Source organism: Fistularia commersonii, chromosome 30, assembly GCF_037954325.1.
Source record: "Fistularia commersonii isolate RoL2024-O1a breed Wild chromosome 30, RoL_Fcom_v1.0, whole genome shotgun sequence".
Lineage (NCBI taxonomy): Eukaryota > Metazoa > Chordata > Actinopteri > Syngnathiformes > Fistulariidae > Fistularia > Fistularia commersonii.
The window spans coordinates 2,832,750-2,855,334 of NC_141313.1; the positions used below are offsets into that span (position 1 = coordinate 2,832,750).

At 49.6% G+C, this 22,585-nt stretch overlaps 1 protein-coding gene and 1 long non-coding RNA gene across 3 annotated transcripts in view; one reads left to right on the forward strand and one right to left on the reverse strand.

The window, feature by feature from the left end:
- LOC147216095 (uncharacterized) overlaps window positions 1–22,585 on the forward strand; it is a 156,401-nt gene that overhangs the window by 32,809 nt on the left and 101,007 nt on the right. The window lies entirely within an intron of this gene.
- The window catches only part of efna3a (ephrin-A3a), a 58,003-nt gene continuing 49,031 nt past the window's right edge, over window positions 13,614–22,585 (reverse strand). The window contains exons 2-5 of the mRNA XM_086178332.1: window positions 21,687–21,988; window positions 21,495–21,560; window positions 20,387–20,464; window positions 13,614–15,051 (exon numbers count right to left, since the gene is read on the reverse strand). Of these exons, the coding sequence (XP_086034458.1) occupies window positions 14,933–15,051; window positions 20,387–20,464; window positions 21,495–21,560; window positions 21,687–21,988 (565 nt within the window). The 3' untranslated portion in view covers window positions 13,614–14,932. The remainder of the gene's footprint in view (window positions 15,052–20,386; window positions 20,465–21,494; window positions 21,561–21,686; window positions 21,989–22,585) is intronic.

The window sequence follows — 22,585 nt, forward strand, 5'->3', positions numbered from 1 at the left end:
AGAAATGCGCGCAGGCCGCGGCCGGGGTTCGCCAGCAACCCCTGTAATCCCGCGGAGGAGGGCTCGGCGAGGCCCGAACGCCGTGTGACATCGCGGCTGCATCCCCTCCGGCCGTGCATGACATCCACAGCGGTCAACTCCTCCTCCTTCTTCTCCTTCCTTGAGTTTTGCAGCAATAGAAAAAAAAACTGGTTCGGTTGCATGGTTACACGCGATAAATAAATAAATCTGCATAATTACGCAATCGGTGCTTTTCTGACCGGCGTCCAGGAGCGTTACAAGTTAGGAAGCGCTGATGTGTCATTAAGGGCGGCGCAGGAGCTTCTCTTTTAACGGATGAGAAACAAAAAAAAAGAACATGGCGCGGATGGAAAGCTCTTCAAGGATCTGCACGGAGACGATGTGTGTGTGTGTGTGTGTGTCGACTCGGCTAATCTGAGATCAGCAGACCGGGAGCCCCCTTTTATCCGCCTGGAAAATTCCCCCCCGTACTTCGGCTGTTTCTCCCAGGCTCCTCCGGCCCGAGCTCCTCTCACCTGCCCGGCTCGCCCGTCCTCCAGCCTTTAACCCTTTCTGCTCCGGCGGCCGGCGCTCTCCTCCCCGTCAACTGCCCCCCCAACCCCCCCCCCCCCCCCCCCCTCCCCCTCCCCTCCGCCTCCCAGCCCTGGTTCAGTTTTTGTGAAAGGGGGCTTTATCAGGAGGCCTGAATGGCGCAGGTCCACTGGAGGCTGGGACAATGGGCCCATCATCAGAGGGAAGCAGAGCCCGTGAAAGGGGAACAAAAGCCCTCTGCCCGAGAGGGGCCCCGTTCTGCACCTCACACCATCTACAGCAGTGGCCTTCATTGGCTGGTCATGCAGTGTGTGTGTGTGTGTGTGTGTGTGTCCTTTCCTGTATAAGCAGGCAGGTGCTGCCCCTTGGGATTTCTACATGAAGGACCCCCCCTCACCTCCACCCCCTTCTTCAAAATCATCCTCTTAAAACGGCTCGGCTTTCAGCTATCATTCTTAAACAGGCTTCTTTCTCCTGCCGGCAATAAGCATCGGTTATTTTGGTCTCCTCCTCTCAGCCCCATGTGTGTGTGTGTGTGTGTGTGTGTGCATGATACTTGAGGTTCTTCTGTCTTTTGGTGTCCAAACTTGCAACCCGGCGCAGATAATATGCGAGTTCCTCCAAGGAGGGCTGCTTGCGCGAGCCCAGGAGCAAGACGTGTCCTGTCTGCTCCGCTCGGCCCATTTATCAGCGCAGAGCGGAGACATGACAGAGATGACAAAGAGCTCATCTGTCTCTCCGGCTTCTTTCGGTCCTGCGCCGCCGCCGCCGCCGCCGCCGCCGCCGCCGAGGCACGTTTCCACGTCTGAACCCCGGGATCTCCGTTTAATAACCTCCCGTCATTTTCCTTGTTTACCGCTGATCGATGATTTTTCTCGGCTACGAGGATCAAGACCCGTCATGAGGCGTTCGCCCCGTCTTCTGCAGGATCGCAAACACACACACACACACACACACAAGTCACAACTTGTGCAGTAAGAGCACCAAATGCAAATGAAAATGTATTTTCAATTAGTGCGTCATTATTTTTTAATTCCACCCAGAGGTCACGAAACAATCAGCAAAGCTAGCAGAGTTAGCTTGAACGCTGTGACAGCTGTGATTTGTATCTCGGGAGCTGCAGCTGAGTCGTGCCCGAACACGACGTCTAAATAGTCTCTTCCCGGTGAAAAGAAGAAAGAATCGGTGTAGATATGATGTTTTTCTCCGCCGTGCACCCGGATTTATTTCTCTCTCAGCCTCCGTCAGACCTGGAATGTTCTTATCTTGATGTGAGGTGTTTTCGGTGCCAGTTTTCGTCTCCTTGAGTTTGGAAGGCGCCGTGATCCGCGGCGGTGATCGCTCCGGTTCGTGCAGATCAACCGGTTAGCGCTTACCAAAGAAACCAAACTCTCAAGTGAAGTTTTTGTTTTCCCCGTCCCGTACAAGAACAAAAACTACATTTCAGGGAATCGAGGGAAACGGCTTTTCCCTCTAAATGCAGGTTATCCAGATGAGGTCAAGCGCCGCGGCCAGTCTTATCCGTTTTGTGATCTGTTGGTTTTCGGCACTCTGAAATGTTTTTCACGCCGGGTCATTTTGCGTCGATGAAATCTGGCGTCATTAGCGAACGATCTTTGTCGCCGGGGCGGGGAAACGCAGAGGGATCCAGACAGGCTTCTCAAAACACAAGACAAAATTAAAAACCGTGCAGCGAAATTCACCTGCAATGGTTGCATCTGGACAGAACAGCTGGAAGAAAGCGGCTCCGATTCTGTTCCAGGAAGTAGCCTCATCCGGGATCCCCGTTAGCTGTTAGCTAACTCCGGACTTATTCTCGCCATTGTTGTTCCTCTGCGAGCCCTGGAAACCCCTCTGTCGCGCAGCAGACCAGAAGAGCTTGGACTTCTTGGTCGCTTCATTTCTCGCTTTTTCTGTCCGTTTTTTCCAGAGAAAACAGCTGAGCAGTGACCACAGTGGTTTGTAAAAATGGCCGCTCAGCAGTCCACAGGAAGTATCTGGTAATGGCCGTGGTTCATGTGTTCCACGGAGCACCTTCCCCACATGAGTTCCTATGGAACCGTAAAAAGAGGCCAGAAGAGCTGAGGTCCGTTGGTCCTGGTTCCTCTGCTGGAGAAACAGACTACCGTAATTTCCGGAGTATAAGTCGCGTTTTTTTTTCATAGTTTGGCCGGGGGTGCGACTTATACTCTGGAGCGACTTATGTGTGAAATAATTGAGCTCTCTTGCTCTGATGTGTGTGTGTCTGTGTCTGCGTGTGTGTCTTTAATATAACAGCGATCGTCACACACACACGTCAACCAATCGAAATTCAGCGGGTGCGGGTCATGGTAGAAGTGCGTTGTGAAAAAAGAAGCTACCGGCGACTTCTGTACCTATGAAAAATGATCATTTCGACATTCGCGCTAACTTATAAAAACAACTGAGAAGGGCTGAACAAAAATGGCATCGAAAAGAAAATCATACTCTGCAGGTTACGAAGCTGGAAGTAGTGAAATATGCAGCCGAAAATGGCAATCGAGCAGCTCAAGGAAAGTTTGAAGTTAGTCAGAAACTTGTAAGGGACTGACGAAGAGTGGAGGTTAGTCCAAAAAGGCTGGAATAATTGGAACTGCAAGTGACGATGATTCTGACGTAAGCGACGTATCGGTAGATGAGGAAGCGGCGCATTGTCTACCTTCGGAGTTGGCGGAGTTGTTCAGAAGTGACACCGAAGAAGAAGATTTCGTTGGATTTAGTGATTGAGAGTGACACAGATTGTTTGGTTGTAGCATGTGCTATATGCTGTCGTTATTTGAATGACTCTTACCGTAATATGGTACGTTAGCATAGCCTAGCAGGTACGTTCGTACGTTCTCAGTTTGTTGTTTATGCTTCATAAAGGCTTTACTTGTTCAGCCTGTTGTTCTCTATTCTATTTTCATTTCAAATTGCCTTTCAAGATGAAATGTCTATCCTTGGTGTTGGATTTTGTTAAATAAATTTCCCCCCCAAAAAATGCGACTTATACTCCAGTGCGACTTATATATGTTTTTTTTTCGTTCTTTATGACGCATTTTATGGTGCGACTTGTATTCCGGAGCGACGTATAGTTCCGAAAATTACGGTACTTCCTGAAAGGGTTGAAGGAACTGCAAAAAGCTGGGCCACGTTTACGCTTGGAGCGTTTCTTTACTCTGAAACGTGGAATCTACTTCTTGTGACATCGCTCCGTGCGCTCAGGAGCGGAGAACCTGATATAGGAATGCATGAAAAAAGTGCGGCATCTGCCTCGGCGGCCGTGACAGGAGATTATTCCCCCCCGCCTCTAGATATTGTGCAACGGTATTAAATGTCTGGGAAGGGCGGAAAGGTGGGCTCTGTACTCACACACCTATCATTTATGCAGGCTTCTGATCCGATGTAGTCTTCCTTGAGAGTGTGTGTGTTATCGCCGCGTTATTCCCCAGGCGGTGGCGTGACGGCGACACTCCTCGGGACGAGTCGCTCGGGATACGCCGACCGCATTATTCCGGCAGCACAACAGGACGCGTTCAATCGACCTCCGACCCCGGGACCATTTGGAGTCCTTATCTCCTGGCTTTGGAGGGCGACTAATCCGCGCTGTTTACCACACAACTGGCACAACAGCTGGATGCTCCGCCGCCAGCCGCCCGAACCTCTCGCCGCTCACCGGGGCGGCGCATATGGAGCCCATCCGCGGGCGCATTAGTGCATGTACAGTAAGCTACGCTCATCTGGCGAGGGAGGGGGGGCGGTCCAGTCTGGCCCGCTAAATCGGCGCACTGGTTTTCGCCAATTTAACCGTCGCAGTGAAAAGCATTAGTGGAGGATTAATGGGGGACCCTCGCTGGGCGGTGGGTGTTGGGCGTCGGCGCGCGGGATCTTCCCCGCCGAGGAGCCGATGTTAACGGATTAGCGAATCTCGCTGGTTTGTCTGGTGCAGGCGGCCAAAATGGCGCCATCTGACAAAATGTGGAGATGTTCTCGCAGGACCGGGGTCCCGAAACTACCACCTCCAGGTACAAGAGCACCGAATCCAGATGCTTTTTGGGTGACTCGGAGGTTGACGTGCACATACCGTCGTCATCGACGTCATGGTGGCCTCACGGCGAGAAGGTCCCCGGTTTGATTCTGCGTGGAGCCTCCATACCTGCATGGGTTCCCTCCCACGATCCAAAGACATGCAGGAGATCCATTGAACGAAGACCACTAAATAGTCATTTATCATTGTTATTATTATTATTATCATCTCTGCTAGCTGTAGGTGCTACTTCCCACGCAACTAAACTAATAGCAAAAGTATGGCGCTAATAGCTACAAGCACAACTTTGAAAGACTCTCACTCCCGCCCGTAAAGAAGACCCTGACGACCGGGGAAAGTTTCATTAAATAAATCTTGCAAACAAACTTGCAGGAGAACGGGAGTTATTGCATCCTGTTCCAGCCCCGAGATGTGTGTTTGAAAGTGAGCAGGGATTGTGTAACTCCACTGCCAGGTGAACCATGGAGCCGTGTTCTGACTTGTTTCTCCTCTGTTGAGTAAGTACTGCCTTGGGCGTCCACCCCCCTTCCCACACACACACACACACACACACACACACACACATACATGCACGCACACACACGCGCATGCAATCTGACAAAACAAACCCCCCACAGAGACGCCCATCTACCACGTAATTCCGTTTCAGCCAGTCCGCATCAACTTCATTTCAATATCCTCTCTAGATTTACACAATCTCATACGCGCAGATGTGTGTGTGAGCGAGTGTGCGTGTGTGTACCGTAAATTTCACCTCCGTTTAATTCCACTCGGGGAAATCAATGATATTTCATAACACATTACGTGGGGCCTAAGAGGACTAAGCCCCGCGTTTGTCGGTGTGGAGGTCACGACCGTGAACTTCCCGGACGAGGATCAGCTCACGGGAAAAAAAAAAAAAAGGTCCATCCAAGGTCTGTAATCGCTCCCTCCTCATTGCGAGGGTTTCATTAGACGCGGTTCTCCAACCCTCGCTAATAGGGTTCAGTTGGGGTTAGCCGCATTAGCTGCAGGGGGGTAAACTGAGGCTGCGGTTGGAAGTCGTGACTTCCTGTCAGCGACACTTGTTCCGGCTCCATTTTTTTTTCCCCCAAATGAACCTCATCTGTTTCGCGACGCTTTTATTTCCCGCCGTTCTGACGTGTAGCAGATAAGAAATCCCGGCAAATACCGGAAGCGTTTGAGTAGGACGCGTAAAAAACCCTGTCCGATTGACGGCGACGGGATTCAAAGCCAGGAAAGGTGCGTTTATTTAAACGCCGCATCTTCACGTCCTCACGTTTTGAAGAGGGAAAGCGGCGGTTTCTGAAAAGGTCCAAATGAACGCTTGTAGAGATTCGACGGTCTTTGCGGTCGGTGGAATTTAAGGGACGAACCCATGACGGCGAAACGCAGGTATCGTCACGTCATCGATGGAACTGGCCGCTAGCACCGCTAGCAGTTAGCCTAAGGCATTGCTTTTGCAAAAAGCGGCTTTTTAAATAATAACGCTTTTTGTTGTTGCACTAGAATAAAGTGTTATTGTGCGCAGAGTATTAGCTTGGTGGTGTAGGTTTTTTTTTTTTTTTTTTTTTTTCTATTCTATTGATTTTATTTGATTTTGTTTTTCAGTATCAAATGATTCAGTCGCTCAAAATAAGGATTTTTTTTTTTTTTACATTTCAAGCAAATTGATGAAGACCCAGAAACAATGTTATTCTTTGTTGCAAGTTAATCTACTTTTCTTTCTTTTTTCTTTTCTTGTTAATGTTAATAAGGATACCATGTTAAGCAGAGGTGTAATTATAACAATTCTATAGACAAATTATACTGCGGCGGAGAGTGTGTGTGCGTGTTTCGGGGGGCACGAAATGTTTTTTCTTCCTGGGGGGGGGCGGAAAATAATTGAGAAGCGCTGGCCTAAGATGAAGTGATGATTGTGGACCGGAGACGAAGATAAATTGCACATTCTGTCATTTCGCAACCAAAAACTGTTTGCATTGGAAAACGCCAACCCGGATCTGAAATTGGGAAGTGGCTTATTTCCATGCCCCGCGGCGCTGACGGGACAGTTCTTCGCCATCTCGCCGTGAAAACAGGTTTAAGGTTTGACGGCTCCAATAAGAGGACGGGGTCACGGCGAATCGATGATGTCACTGTTGCCGTAAAACCATATTAGCGGCGCTGGACTTTCCCCGCGGGAGGCCGGCGGGCGTCCGTCCCTCTGTCCGATTAAATCAATTGAGACGTCACTTCGTATCTCAAAGGGAGAGGAATGATTGAGAAAAATACCGGCGTGGACTTTATTGGTCGGTTTCTTAATCTATAAGCCTCTGGGGGAGGGAGGAGGGGGAGGGGGGGGGTCGACGAACGGTACGGCCCGCATGTGTGTTTTAAACACACACACATTCGGAGTCGTCCCGGGTTTGAGTCCCAGCCTCCCTCTGCGTTTATTGAAAGGAGCACGTATAAAAGCAGGGGTTTGATGAGACGCAGGTGAGGCTTGTTAAAGGCCGGGCCTCTGCTGGATCTCGCCCAGGAGTCACGCTGCGTTCATGTCATGTTTGATTTCCCATAAATGCGCTGCCAACGGGGAGAGGGGGGGGGGGGGGAAACACACACACACACACACACACGGCCGTAAGTAGGACACAAGCATGAGAATCTACCGCGGCTCGACATTGTAAAACTAGCTGAGCCGTTGTAAAAAGGGAAGTGTGAAGACGCTCCGACGTTCAGCCCTGACTACTGGTAATAACCCCTTAATTACACCGGAGCCGAGGCAACAACATGTTTCCGCTTCGTCTGAATTCTCCGGGCCTGTGCTCGCACCCGTCCTCGGGCTGCCGGTGCGTCTGCAGGCCTCCGAGCCAAGCCGCGCTGCAGAGCGAAAAAAAACAAGCTTTCCCGAAGAGCACTTTGTAACCGTTAACCGTCGGAGGAGGCGAAACTTATGAAGGTTATCACGCTAACGTGCGCGTCGGTACGTTCCTTCTGCTAACGCGCGCCGCTTTTCTGAAATCGTTTTCAACGTCAGCGTGTAATTTTCCTCATTTGTTCGTGGGGGGAAAAAAAAAAGAAAACGACAATTACGGTGACGGGAGCTTTATGTTTGCATTCTTGGAAAAGAGCAGGGGAATCATATATCAGAAATGACAAATCCCAGTTCCCGGTAATAAATATATCCTCTTGCGACCAGATCTCCCTTTTAAGACTTGTTTACGAACCAGAGATGCTCCTCTCCTCGCCGCTCCTTCCAAACATAGATGTTCCCTTTGATTCTCCTGTTTGTCGGTTTCGCAAAATCCCGAATCGCCCGACATGAAATACGCTCTCTCTCCCCCCCGCGCCCCTGCATTTTTGTGTCGCTTATTACTGGGCTTAAAGTTTTGGACCAGATGCCCAAAGTGCGGGCGAACATGGAAGTGCTCCGCAAAACGTAGCGACAAAGAGAGAGGGATTACGGCTAAATCCGGAGAGAGGCGACGAGGGCGGGGGTTGATTAACCGGACGTTTGCGCCGCGGAGAAGGAGCTTTTAAATCGCGCATTCGCCGGCCTGCTAGCAGGCTGGGTGGAGCAGCTGCTGAGACGCGTTCCCCCAGCACCTCGCCGGGAAGATTTAAAATCGCCCCAGCGTTGGTGTTCATCGCGTTCCCGCCTCAAAAAACCCCGTGGCGTCACAAACGAAGCTACGGAATTAAAAACAACCGTCCGTGCTATGCTTTTTCGATCGCAGGTTCGCGGTCATAATGAAACGCCGCGGATACCGTGGCTCCGGCTGCGGAGCGTGCTCAATATGTGACGCATAATGAGGTGTAAACGGAAATATTACACTTATTATCCGCTTTTATTATTTGCATAACACGATCAGTAAACTGTCAAAACCCGCCGGTCCCTTCCAGCTCCTCTGCTGCGGGAGGGGGCGTCAGGGGGGAATAAATTATCTAATTTTGGATCCCGAGATGCCTCCTCAAATCATCTCAATCCCCGCAAAAACGCCCACCCGGGTTAGAGTCGGTGCCGAGCGGCGCGGAGCCGACTGGCGGCGGCCCCGGGGCCGCGGTAGTGTCAGGTCGATTTCAAACCGCCGGGAGAGACTTCAGTGAAGGAGCTGCGCTTTTCAAATACAACGCGAGGATGAGCATACCTGCATCCAGGTGAGAGGTTTTCACCGTTGCCGAGCGACGCGCGGAGGTCAGCTAAATACCAAGCTGACGGAGACTCTCGCCTCGGTCTGGAAACGCGAGCGGCGAGCAGGAAAGTGGAGCGCGAGCTCGTCCTGCTGACTGCTGATTATTTCATTGTCGTCTTTGATCGGGAAAAAAAAAATGGACTCTGTCGGTTGCCCGGCAACCGCACAGCGAGAACAAGCTTTTTTACATTCAGCCGGCTCGTGCATGCAAAGTTTCGGTTACTGTGATGTCGACATAGAGGAAGGACAAATGACTCTTTTTATGATATTTTAAATGTACACAGTAGCACAGCGTTAGCGTTTCCGCCTCACAGCAAGAAGGTCTCAGGTTGGTTCCCCCAGGAACCCGTTCTCTGTGGAGTCTCCAGGTTCTTCCCCATGTGTGCGTGGTTTCCACCTGGTTCTCCATTTTCTTATGTAAGTGAATGGGTGGATGGTTTTCAGTCTCAGGGCACGCGATGGATGGATGGATGGATGGATGGAGGGAAGATTTACACCCAGGGTTCTCTCCACGTTCTCCATCTTCTCCCCCGCAGCCCCAAAATCAGTCAGCGTTTGAATTGTGAAACTCTCTGTAGGTCCAGATGACTCCACTCCAATCACCTTGTGCACTTTGGATAATTCATAGGGAATAAATGAATGAGTGAATTGAATGTTTGGATTATCTTGAGCCGATTGGTAAGACTTCCTGCCAAATACTGTGACGGTTGTTTTGGCACATCTGACTCGGGGAGAGAAAGGGGTCAAAAAGCATTAGACTTCAGCTGGTCAATAAGGGGACCTCTGATCGAGAGGGGATCGCTTCGATCGGCCCCGATCGGCCCCGATCGGCCCCGATCGGCCGTCGTCCCGAGCGTGGAAAGCAGAGGAGACGCTGCCTGCCAGGAAAAGATGTTTATACGGCAGCGGTCAGAAGAGAAGAGCAGCAGGTGACGTCAACCTCCGCCGCCGTTCACGCTACGTTTCCCCGAGCGATAAACAACATTCGCCAACCGCTTCTCTGTTTTTAAGGGATTCCAGATACACGACAGAAATGTCATCAGAAAGTGTAGAAAAAACTGCTTTTGCATCTGACTTTGCGGGACCGAGAGAAAAGAAGAAATAATCCCAAAAATAAAATTAGATTTCGGAGTAAAGTAGAAATAGCCGGCATGCTAATGCCCGCCCGCTGCCCCTTTGACCCGATATAATCCTCACAGGCTGAGAAAAGACCCGGCGCCATAGGTTCGCTCGCCGTTTTAATCACTTACATAAGCGACAATTTTCTGCAAATTTTTTTTTTTTTTTTAATTATGCCCCCACTTGCCCCCCCCCGCCCGCAAATAAATCTGATCTCTTTCTCATTCGCCGAAAGAAACCGTTTATTTATTTCATATTTCTGCTGAGCCTCAGCATCGTGACTCGGCGTTATGAGGCGGAGGAGCCTGTCCGGGCTCCTCCGGGCGCCGTAAGCAGAAACCGGTGTTTTTCATTACGTCGTCCCGCCGTGAATGCGATCTTTATCCGCATGCGGACGCAGATATCTGCTGCACAACCTCGCGTTGCCGGTGAGGCTTTGGCGACCCCTCGGGGGCGGGAGCGGTAAAGGCCGACGTCGCGTGAAGTACCTTTGTGCGCCGCCGTGGTTTTCACGTTATCCGGAATCCTCTGCGATACCGCATTTTGGAATCCGGAGAGGGGGGAAAGTAAGAGAGAAAGGAAAATATTTGCAAATATGCGAGCTGCTGCTGCCACGCAGGAAGGCTTCGGATTAGCACGTGTTTTCATGTGACCTTTATAAAGTCAAAGCTGCTTTGCGAGGACCCCCTCCCCGCTCCCCCACTGAGACACATTTCCTGCACAGCTGGGGCGCCTTGACCAGGTTGGTTCGACGTCTGGCTCCTCCGCCCTACGAAAAATTCCTCACGGAAAAACAATAATAAACCCGGGTTCTGGGATCGGGACGGCGGGAGCCACGTCTTCATTTTCTCTGGTATGAAAAAGCGCCGCGCCGTCTGGCCCGAACAGACGGCGCAGAAAAAAAACGTCCTCCGAAACGGGGGTCGCGTTTCCGCAAAATGCCCCTCGGCGCTTCGATACGGTGATATTCGAAAACGGCGATCCTTCCTCGGGGGTGGAAGGGCCCGAAACATCTCCGCGGCGTGAAGCCTGTGAGACGTGCAGCGAGCGCCGGCAGATGCCAAAAAAAAAAAAAAAAAAACGCAGAACGGCAAATCACGCGGCGTTTGCTAGATTAATTGCGATCAATTCACGCCGGACGTGTGTCTGGCGCACACGCGTCACTGGAAACACGCCGTGACCCAGATCCGGGAGCCGACAGCCGACAGCGGCGTCTGCTTTAAGTCCATCTCTTCCCCTTTCATGTGATTTCAAGGCTGATGTGCGAAATCAAAGGGGGAGCAATCTTATCTGCCACCTCCGTCCCTTCTGACATGGACGTTAGAGCTTCTGAGGCGCGGCCCTCCCCGTTGTCGGCTCCTCTCTGTTGTGCATACGGAGATTAGACCGGAGCTGACAGGAGGGGTTGGGGGGGCGACACGGACGGAGACTAGATTCACCGAGACGTGAATGGTTTGCAGGTGTTTTTTCTCCTTTCCTTTTTCTTCTCCGGAGAAAGAAATTGGATTGAGCGGGGAGCCGCGGAGCCGTGACTTCCACCCCCGCCCCCTCCTCCCTCCCTCCGCCGCCGCCGCCGCCGCCATGCTGTCATTATGTTTTACGGCAAGAGGAGGCGGCGCGGCGAGGAAGGGACGCGTGAGGGAGCGATGAGAGCTTTACGTCGGGAGTTTGTCCGGCTACACGACCGGCCGTGAAATAAAATCCCACAAAAAAAAGGGGTCTGCACCTCACGGCAAGAAGCTTTTTTTGTGTGTGTGTGTGTGTGTGTGGGGTCTCCATGGGGTTCCTCCCACAGTCCAAACACATGCAGGAGGTTCACCAGAGACCCTAAATTGCTCACAGTGTGCACGAATAATTAGACATCACTGCACCGTGTTATATGATTGACAGACCGAATGGTTGCGTGCCGCCGTATGACGCCTGAATGATTATTTTTCGCATTTGAAATATTTTCAAAAATCATCCGTGCGCCTTATAATCCAGTGCGCCAACAGAATATTAGTGTACATCTGTGTGAATGAGGCCCCCCCCCCCCCCCCGCCCTAAAAATGGCATCTGTTAAGAGACATGCTTAGGAAGCGGAATCCAATTCAAGGCTATCAGTCACGCAGTAGATGATGGGAACAGAGAAGCCGCCAAAGAATTCAACATTCATGAATCAATGGTGCCCAAGTGGAGGAAGCAAGCAGATAAACTGCGCCATGTAAAGAAGAGCGAACAGTTTCTGAGGGAGCAAAGCGAGATGGTCACAGTTAGAGGACAAAATTTAACAGTGAATTTTGAACCAGTAAATGAGATGAATACAGTTCACCTAAACTGACTGTTTGGATTTATATACCGTATTTTTCACCACGCGCCTTATAACACCAAGCACCATAGGTTTGAAAATAGACTCATTCTCTGATATTGTGTGTTATAATGTGGTGTGTCTGATGGGCCGGAAAATATGGTATGTCTCTATATTATCTGTGAATGAGTGGGTGAATTTAAAATGATTTTTTTTTTTTTTTTTTTTTTTTGCCTTTATGCTGAGTATAAACAAAATGTGTTGCATTTTTTTGCAGAGAAAACGAAATTACATTTCTGCATGCAACAAAACATTTTGAACACAAAAAAAACATTGGGTTGAAGGTTACTTTCAAGCAAAATACTCAATGCCAATTTAAGTCTATATTGTATTTATGAAAAAAACTTAAATTATTCACTGGCGGTAAACCAGAAATGCCGTGCTTTTACTGTCACGTGCAGTCACATATTTAAAATAATTGAACACATTTTATTTAGATGTGGCTCCCAGTGGCTTTTGAAAATAATTAATGAGCATTAAATGAGCATTAAATGAGAATGTATTTTATTTTAAATTTGAAGATTACAGCAATCTTTTATCATCTAAATAAAACATGTTAAAATATTTTTGTGGCTCTTTCTTCATGCGCCAGTAAAAAGATGACAGCACAAAGAGAGAGGACGGCAATTTCTGGTTGTTTTTTTGTTTTTTTTTTATATTTTGATTAAGAGTGACATTCAACCAGTATTTTTTTTCCAAAATGTTTTGTTGCATGCAGATGTGAGCGGTTGCCATGGTGACCCCCGCCTCTCGTCCAATGAGAGCACCGACTCCGACCCCGAGTGCGGGATAAGCAGTATAGATGACGAATGAATGAATGATGAATTAGCAAAATGAATAAATAAATTTAATCTGCGTTGTTTTAATCATTCTCGGTTTAATTTACAGTTTGTCCTTTTTTTTTTTAATTCATTCTTGTCAAAGGTAAACACATTTCTGGCGGTTGTCTTCAACATTAGTAAATGCTTTTGCGCGTCCCCCCCCCCCGCTCTTTTCCCCTACATCCCATAACTAACATGACAGGAGAGCACATTCTTTCATACGCACTTGCATATTCAGATCCTACAAACGGCTCCTTTTAACGGGTACAGAGTTTCTAAGTGCCACATACTCGAAAAGCGCGGACAAACACATTCTACACGCACACACGCGCGCGGCTGTGCACACATGTTTTGTTTTTTTAATCTGTCTTGCTCCGACACACACACACACACACACCCACACACGCACGCACACACGCAAACGCACTCACACGCACTCACGCACACTTGTGCACATTCCATAACTGGCATGTTATTATAAATATACATTACAATGCGGACGCAGTGGTGTGCAGCGCCCGGGTGGGTGGGGTCAAGGGTCAGGGGTCGGGGGTCGGGGGTCAAGGGTCAGGGTTGGGGGGGGCAACGCCCTTCCGTCAACCCGTGCATCGTGGACGGTTTGGCGCGGGCGTCCCTGCTGATGGGTGGGACGGGTGGGTCCGCGGGAGGATGTCCATCGTAAGAAAAAGAAATTATAAAATCAAAATAAATAAAAGAACACCAGCTTTTTGAGCGAAGGCCTACAGACAGACACGTCGATAAACGATGCACCTCGGCGTCAACGTGAGGAGATTTGACAATGAAATCCAGTTTTTAGAAAAGCACAATAATCTAATCTGATTAACGGCGGCCTAAATCCTCCTATATTACAATATAAAAAGTGAATTTCTCTTAAATCGCACCTTCACATTGTTGTTTTTTTTTTTTTTGTTTTTTGTTTTTTTTTTGCTTTGCTTTTCTTCCTTTCTTTTTAAACAAAACGGCGGCCGCACTACTTTCCGAGACGCAAAGCGCAATTTCTCCGGACGCTACAGGTGGGGTGGTTTTCTGCGGGTGGGGGTTCCGGTGCTGATTGGACCTCTGGAGTGTTCGAAGCAGACGGGGGTTGTTTGGGATTAAAATGCAAAAGAACTTGCCGCTGAGTGTTTCTGAGAATTGTAAATCCTCCTCCTCCTCCTCCTCCTCTTGGTTCTGAATGACTGCTGATTGCTGCAGGCGGGGGGAAAAATGGTCCGACATCCGGAAAAAAATCTCCGCGGGCGGCGCTGAAAGGTAAATGCATCCGAGCAAAACACACGTCTACCACGACTACCACGTCTAAGTGCCGTCGAATGACCGGTTCCCGACCCGGCGCTTTTCTCCGGTTGTAAGGAGTGTAAAGGCAGGAAGTTGCGGACAAAAGAGCCAATTTGGCGAGGACGATGGAAAATGGACGCTTGTTGAAAAAAGCCCGGGTATCCTCTCGGAGTCCCTCCACGGGCTTTCGGCCCTGTGGGTTTGCGGCGTCGGCCAGGTGTGGTCGGTCCGACTCTCTCCTCGCTCGGCCCGACCGGGGTTTAATCCGCCGTCCGCCATCTTTGTAGTTCTCCCGATGTCTCGGACGCACTCCGGGGGGTTCCCCTGGCAGACCGTCTCGAGTCGTAGCGTCTCACGAGGCGGTGGTTTCCTAGAAACCACGACGGGGCGTCCGAACATATGACGGGGAAGAAAAGGCCTCTCCTTTTGTTTTTTTATTTCCTTTTTTTGGGGGGGGGGGGTTAAAGTTCAAATGTTGACTCGATTCCGCCGCCCTCGCCCTCAAACGCCAGGCCGTGTCGGTGGATGCTGAGCCCTTTGGACGAGGCGGGCGTGCCGCTGGCGGCCGCGCAACCGGACGCTAGGACAGGAGGGCGCCGGATAAGAGCAGCGCCGAAACGGTGAGCAGGAGGCGGTCGCGGGACGGGCTGCTGCCGCTGACGCTCTTCTCCAGCTTGGGAACCTCTGGGTTAAATTCATCTGAAAAGAAGAAAACAATGAGGAAGAGCAAGAGCGGGACACACACACACACACACACACACAAACCATTACTGCGTTATTAATTCATCGCGCCGCACTCGCTAACAGACAAAGAAACACGACGCAGTTATTAACAAACCGCTAATTATCATCAGCGCCGCTACGTATAGCCGCCCCTGCGAAACGCAAAATTAAACACACTTCTGTTACTTTTTGTTTTTCCCCTGCGTATTCTCTTTTTTTTTTTTTCCCCCTCCGTACTAATGATGTTTTTATCCTCGGGGGATTTCAATCAAACCAAATGACTCCGTCCTCGTCATTGATTAGACACAACAGAACATTAGCTGCGGGGGGAGGCGGCGTGGAGGGAGAAACGCCAGAAACCTTCGGGGAGAAAAAAAAAAAAAGAAGTGGATCACAATGAGTCATTATGCGGCGTCGCCACATAATGTTCCCCATTATGTCTAAAGGGTAATTACATTACACACAAAATAAGGGAAAAGGAGACTCCTTTTTCTTTCCGTGCTAATGTGAGCTAGCTGCTTCGTTAGCCGTGTTAGCATGGCTTGTATCCAGTGAGGTGGGAAAAAGTCAAATTAGCCTCCGTGGAGCGTGAGATGGACACGGAGGGGAAGGGGATTATGACGGCGGGAGGGGGAGGAAGAGGAAGAAACGCTCTCCGAGGCGCCCGATAGCACTTCGGGAGCTGTTTTGGTCGGAGATGGAGGATGTTTTGCAACGACCAAGACTCGCGGTCGCTCACGCAGGGCGATTCCTTGAGTTTTTCTGCCGTCACCTGATCTGAGGGTGATGGGCTGTGAGTGAAAACATGGCGAGATAAGAGGAGGAGGGCGGAGGTTGGGGGTCGGAGCAGAGGCGTTTGAAGAGCGAGGGGATCCGTTGGTCGGAAACTGTCGGTGCTCCCACGAGCCGGGCCTCTCTGAGCTCAGAGGGAGGGCAGGGGGAGCGGGAGGGGGGGCAGGAAGCAGCGCCGCCTGGGGCAGAACCTGAGGGGGCCACAGCCTGGGGGGCCGGGTTGGTTTGAAGGGTAAAATGTAAACACAGGAGGAGGGGGCTCTTCACAAGAGTCTTCTGGAAAAATCACAACATTTGAGTCCATCCATCCATCCATCCATCCATCCATCCATCCATCCATCCATCCATCCATCCATCTTCCCTCTGTGCTCTGTTGTAGGTCTTCATAACCTCCACCATATGTTTGTAGGCGAGGCCCTCAGAGCCCGGGCTCCGTGGAGGTCCTGCCCCTCCTGACTAGCTGCAGGTTAACCCAAGCCCCTGACCCCCCCCACGCGCCCCCAAACCTCCCGTATTCATATCACAATGTGATCGTAGGCAGTAACAATCGATCGCGTGGAGCGGAGCCTCGAGGAGCCGCCCGCGGCCTTTGCAGTGAGATGAGAACACTATAGAAAGTGATTGTCTAATGGATATGCTGTGTGTGTGTGTGTGTGTGTGTGTGTGTGTGTGTGTGTGTGTGTGTGTGCACTTGCTCGCGCTTGACCTGCATATCCATGTGGGCGGGACTATAACCTGCTTTCCCCTCTTCGAATGCAGATCCCTGCCTTCCAGCGGTTCATAAATACTGATAGGACTACAAATATGGCGGCTTTCATCCGTCTGATGTTGAATGCTAATGAGCGACGGGTTCCTCGCCCTGGCCTCGTCGCTCGTACTTTGGCGCCACGCTGCAACTTTGCAGACGCTAAAGTCAAGCATTTCAGAATCTAAACTTAACTGAAAATAAATTAAAAAATAAGAGTCTATGATTCTACTATGTGGGTGTTAGCCACATTAGCAATGCTAATCAGGAAATTCTTCTGCACGACAAGCTTGTTGTTAAATTAATCTCGTAACGAACACGATTTTTTTCCAAGACTCGCGGCGCTGGGCTTTGAAACTAAATAACGATCTAAAAATATATAATTATTTTAAATGACGAGAGAAAAGGTGCTAAAATCACAACGCGGGCGGCGGCGGCGGCGGAGGAGCAGCTGTGTTGACGCGACGTCGTGGCCGAACGTGGGCCGATCCGGCCCGAGGGCGAGTCGGGAAGTGGGTGTCCGGCCGTCTGGCGGCAACCGGCTGTGTGTACGTGCATGAGGGTGCACAAGCGTTTGCACGCAGCCGTATGTTGCCGGCCTTCCAAAGGATTCAGCGAATTGCCGCCGCGGGCGATGATTTTTTCTGAGTAACCGCCTGTTTGTTTTTTGTTTTTTTTTTTCTTTTCAATAATAAATTCCACGTAAGCCGGAGCCCGAATTACTGCTGAGCAACTCGCCCACCGGTGAGCTTCCCTTTTATCCGCTTCCCCCGTCTCTGTGCTTCCCCTTCCTCTGCTCCCCCCACCCGGGTTCGCTTTCTCCCAGCCTCTGCCTTATCTGTCCCTCTCCGTCAGGCCTTTTCTGCCCTCCTCCCGCTGCCTTTCTCCTTTTTCCGCTGCCTACTTCTTCTCTTTTATCTCACGGACTCACTTTCCCCCCCACCCCCTTGTGAAAACACCACCGGCTGATGGTTGGAGTGCTCTTTTTTTTTTTTTTTTTTTTTTTTTTCCCTGCATCCCCCGTTGCGGGGATCTCGGCGGCGTCGGGCCGGGTCGCGCCCGCTCGTCGCCCGCTGCCCACGGTCGAGCCGAAACAAGCGGCCTAAACGTTTCCCGGCAAGACGGCTTTGTTTGAGACGGGGATGGAAAAAGAGAAAGGAAAATAAGAGGATTTATGTAACCGCTCAGCTGCACAATCCGCTCTCCGGCCGACGTGCATTCCTCACCGGGTAAACATGAACCTCTCACTGCTTACAAGACCTTTACTGACATGGCAGATTGTGTTCTGAGGGGAAAGAGAGGTTCTACCTGAGAGTGTGTGTGTGTGTGTGTGTGTGTGTCTCTACTGTAACCCTGGAGCAAAGTTTTACTTTTTCTAAAAAACATGAGTCTTCTTGTATTTCTACCTGTGGTTTCGCTCTAAAGCGGTAACCTTAAGGTTCCCGGGGGGAAGGTGGGCCGGGGTGGATGGGAGGTGAGGAAATGGAATTCTTGTAAAGAATACTTCAATGTTTTCTTTTGCTCTGTTTTCAGTGTTCACACATCATTTCTGTGCATTTAATATCAAGAAGGAAAAAAAAAACCTAAAAAAAATCATATTTTTCTCTAATTTTCTCAGAATTTGGAAAAAATCTTGCATTTTTCCAAAATTAAAAAAAAGAGAAAATTTGCTTCTTTCGCTCTGTTCAGTCTTCACACATATTTGTCTTTTTAGAATAGGAGATCCATTCTGTGCATTTAATATCAAGAAGGGAAAAAAACTAAGAAAAAAACATGTTTTTCTCAGATTTTGGAAAAAATCTTGCATTTTTCCAAAATTAAAAGGAGAAAATTTGAAATACTGCAAGACCACTTTAATGCTTCTTTGGCCCTGTGTTCAGTGTTCACACATATTCGCTTTTTTAAAATAGGAGTTCAATTCTGTGCATTTAATAACAAGCAGGAAAAAATACGTAAAAAAAACAATATTTTTCACAAATTTTCTCAGAATTTGGAAAAAATCTTGCATTTTTCCAAAATTAAAAAAAAGAGAAAATTTGCTTCTTTCGCTCTGTTCAGTCTTCACACATATTTGTCTTTTTAGAATAGGAGATCCATTCTGTGCATTTAATATCAAGAAGGAAAAAAAAAACAAGAAAAAAAACATATTTTTCTCAGATTTGGGAAAAAAACTTTCATTTTCCAAAATTCAAAGAAGGAGAAAATTTGAAATACTGCAAGACCACTTTAATGCTTCTTTGGCCCTGTGTTCAGTGTTCACACATATTCGCTTTTCTCAAAATAGGAGTTCAATTCTGTGCATTTAATATCAAGCAGGAAAAAAACGTAAAAAAAACAATATTTTTCACAAATTTTCTCAGAATTTAAAAAGCATCTTGTATTTTTCCAAGATTAAAAAAAATACAAAATTTTAAATGCTGCAAGACTGCTTCTAGCCTTTTTTGCCCTGTTCAGTATAAACAATATTTGATGGTTTTTTTCTATTTTCTCAATCATTTTCTCAAATTTTCTCAAAATTTGGGAAAAAATCTTGCATTTTTCCAAAATGAAATAGACAAAATCTTAAGCTATTACATTAAACATTTTTGTCTCAATTTTTCATCATCATTGGATTCATTATTTATTAGAAATATACATAAAGCAAATGCAATATAAGTAAAATTAAATAAGTGCACAATTTTTTTTCATATATTCCATTATTTGTATATATATATATATATACACACCACACACATACATATATATATATATATATATTGGTAAAAAACAGGAAAATTATATTTATGTAACATTATAAATATTATACATTTTCCACAATGTCCAGGCGGAAAAGTAAATATTAAATATTATTTTAAGGCACCCATGTATGTGTAAATACATACATGGATGCTTTAAAATCTCATATATATATAGATCTGTTTTTTTTTTTTTACCCAATGCCGCACGGACCCGATGATTTGCCTGCCGGCTCATGTTTCTCGCCGCGTCTGAGGTGTGAAGCGTTTGCATGCTGCGGGAGGCCGAGGTCCCGCCGGCCCGTCCCGGCCTGCCGGCTCGCTTCACACGGCCGTGTTATTACTAACACCTGGGACGTTCTTGCTGTGACATGTTGGGGGGAAAATATTTATGGGGCCGCGCCGCTGCCATTTTCTCTCCTCCGTTTCTTTGCTACGGCTTAGCGCGATTCCCGGGGAAGGATCCAACCGCGGCGACCTCTTATTCCCAAACGTAACATCGATGTGCGACGGCGAGTATTTCACCGGAGTCGTTTTTATGGCCGCGTGTAGCATAAAGGAAGACGCATAAAGCCGGGGACGGCGATTCGGGTCCCCCTTCCTCTCACGAACGTCAGCAAGATGCTATTTCTTCGCCCCCTTTCCCACAGAGACGGGGCGAATGAGCTGAAACAGCGGCGCCGCGTAAATGAGCCGTGCTAAATGCTAGCGTGCGAGAAACGGCAGTTTAACCCGACTCCCCGGACAGCGGAAGAAGACGAGGAGGAGGAAGAGAGGGACGGACGGACGGACGGACGGAGGAATTGTGCTTATGCTAATGCCGCTGAGTCACGGAGGTCACCGTGTTATCCATACCGCCGTCCGCAGACGGAAAAATAAGATAGAGAGTACAGACTCGGCTTCGGCCTACGGAGTTCCCTTGATTACAATAGAAAGCCGGCGGCGGCGGCGTCCAGCCCACAATGATTGGTCCACAAATCAGCCTAAGCCAAGTATTGACCGGCAGCTTGTGGAGGTCGGGGGCGGCCGAGTCACTCACCAAGGTTGTGTATTTTGATGTTTGGCCTGACCGTGTAGTCGGGGGAGGTCTGACTGGAGTCGTCGTCCGACTGCGAGACTGGGAAACGCAGGAAAACACGTCGGCGAGGGAGGACGTGGCGAGAAGCAGACATAAAGAAAGAAAAAGAGAGAGAGAGAGAGAGAGAGAAAGGCCCATTTGAGACACGACAGCCTGCAATATCTTAGACATTAGACAGTATAGGGTTCTATATAAAGAGCTTTGACAGAATAGCTCATTACGTCCGGGAACGGCTTTGTTTCCTGGCTGCGCTGCCAAATTATCCCCGAAAGAACGGCGGCGGGTTCCTTAAAAGCATCGCCGCTTCTCTCCTTCTTTTATCCTCCTTCTTTTCTTTCTTTTTTTTTTTTTTCACCTGATATGTGTCAGCAGCGTGAGCCGAGCTTCCGCAACGATGCCGAAAACACACGCTTTTCTCCGTGACGGCGTCGATATTTTTCAGATCTGGAGTTTTCGCGGCGGGAGAGCGACGAGGGTCGGCCGGCGCCCCCCCCCCCCGCCGCGACCCTGGGCCCGGCGGAACTGTAAATACGCGCGCACGGATATTCACGCTCCGAGGCTTACAGAAGCGAACGCGCTAGACGTGTCAATTGATTAGCCGTGACACGGGGATGGCGGCGGGGGGGTTGTGAAGGTGATGTGCACACAGGGGCCGACGCCGACCCGAATGTGGGACGTATTAACGCTGACAAGGTTAGCGGCGGGGGGGCCGGGGAGGGGAGGACGGACGATCAGAAGGCCCGCGGGGCGAACGGGGTGAAAAAAAAAAAACACAAGCTTCGCACAGCGCCACGAGCGAACGGACGGATGGGAAAAGAGAGAGTTGTTTTCTTTCTTTTGTGTTGCTTCGCCACGTTCGCGGAGAGACGGATCATTACTGTAATAACAGCGAGACGGGGAGTAGCTCCAAACTCTCCGGGCGAAGACACCAAAACACAGCTAAGACAGCTTCACCCCCTCCTTCCGGCCCGAGGAGAAACCATCAGATGTTCCCCCTCCTCGCCGTTCTCCCATGTGTTTGACAGGAGGACGGAGGAGAGAGTGACGGGGCATGAAGGCGGCGTCTCACCCGTGGAGCAGCAGACGTAGATCCTCAGTCTTAGGCAGCTGTGGCCGTGGTGGTGGGTGGGCGTGGCTGGAAGACGCAAAAAAGAGAAAGGGAAAGAGCGTCAGCGCGGCGCCCCCTGCAGGCCGCGGCCGCCTGTCCTCGGGTGAACTCTCATCGGACGAATATCCGCAGCGTGTCCGCGGCGGTACTCACAGATGTAGTAGTACTCCTGACCCACGTTGAACTCGTAGCCCAGCGAGAAGGCGCTGTAACGCTGGAACTTCTCCGAGAACTTGATGGGAGCGTGGGGCGCGTGGGGCCGGTTGCACTCCCACCGCTTGAAGCCCAGCTGGGGGTCGCAGGTGAGGTAGCCCCGGTGGCTGACCATGTAGAGGATGTACTGCTCGGCGACGCCGCGCTCCTGCGCCCCCCGCAGGCTGGTGTTATAGTGCGGGCAGTAGATGTCCAGGTAGTCGTTGACGCTGACCTGCACGGTGTAGCCCTCCCGTCGGAGCCTGCCGGGACGGACGCCAGAGGCGGTGAGTCGACGGACGAGAACGGCAACAACTCATTAATTAACTTCGTTTTCTATTAAAGGCGTAATATGACAGTGATGTCTTTATTTTGCGGTTGCCAGGCGACCGGTGGAGACAGCATCCCCCTCCGGCCCCCCGTTTAAATTCGCCTTCGTAAAATCGACGACATCATGTATTTACATATACGCCGCTCGATAAAATTAAGGGAACGCTCGAATAGCGCATCCTAGATCTGGATGAATTAATATTCTTATTAAATACTTTTTTCCTTTACATATTGGATGTGCTGCCAACAAAATAACACAAAAACGATCAATGGAAATCAAGTGTGTGAGATTTGGAGACACACTCAAAATTAAAGTGTAAAAACACACGACAGGCCGATCCGACGTCGATGTGACGTCCTTAAAACGAGTCAAAATGAATGGGTTGATTTCACAAAAGCGTGACTTGTTGTTTCGGCGTTCGCTTGGATTCGGATTTGCAAAATCAGAAAAAACCCGTAGCGTTCACGGCGAGGTCACGCCACCTCACGTCGACCGGCAGAATCCCAGAGGAGGAAGAGGAGGCGGAGGA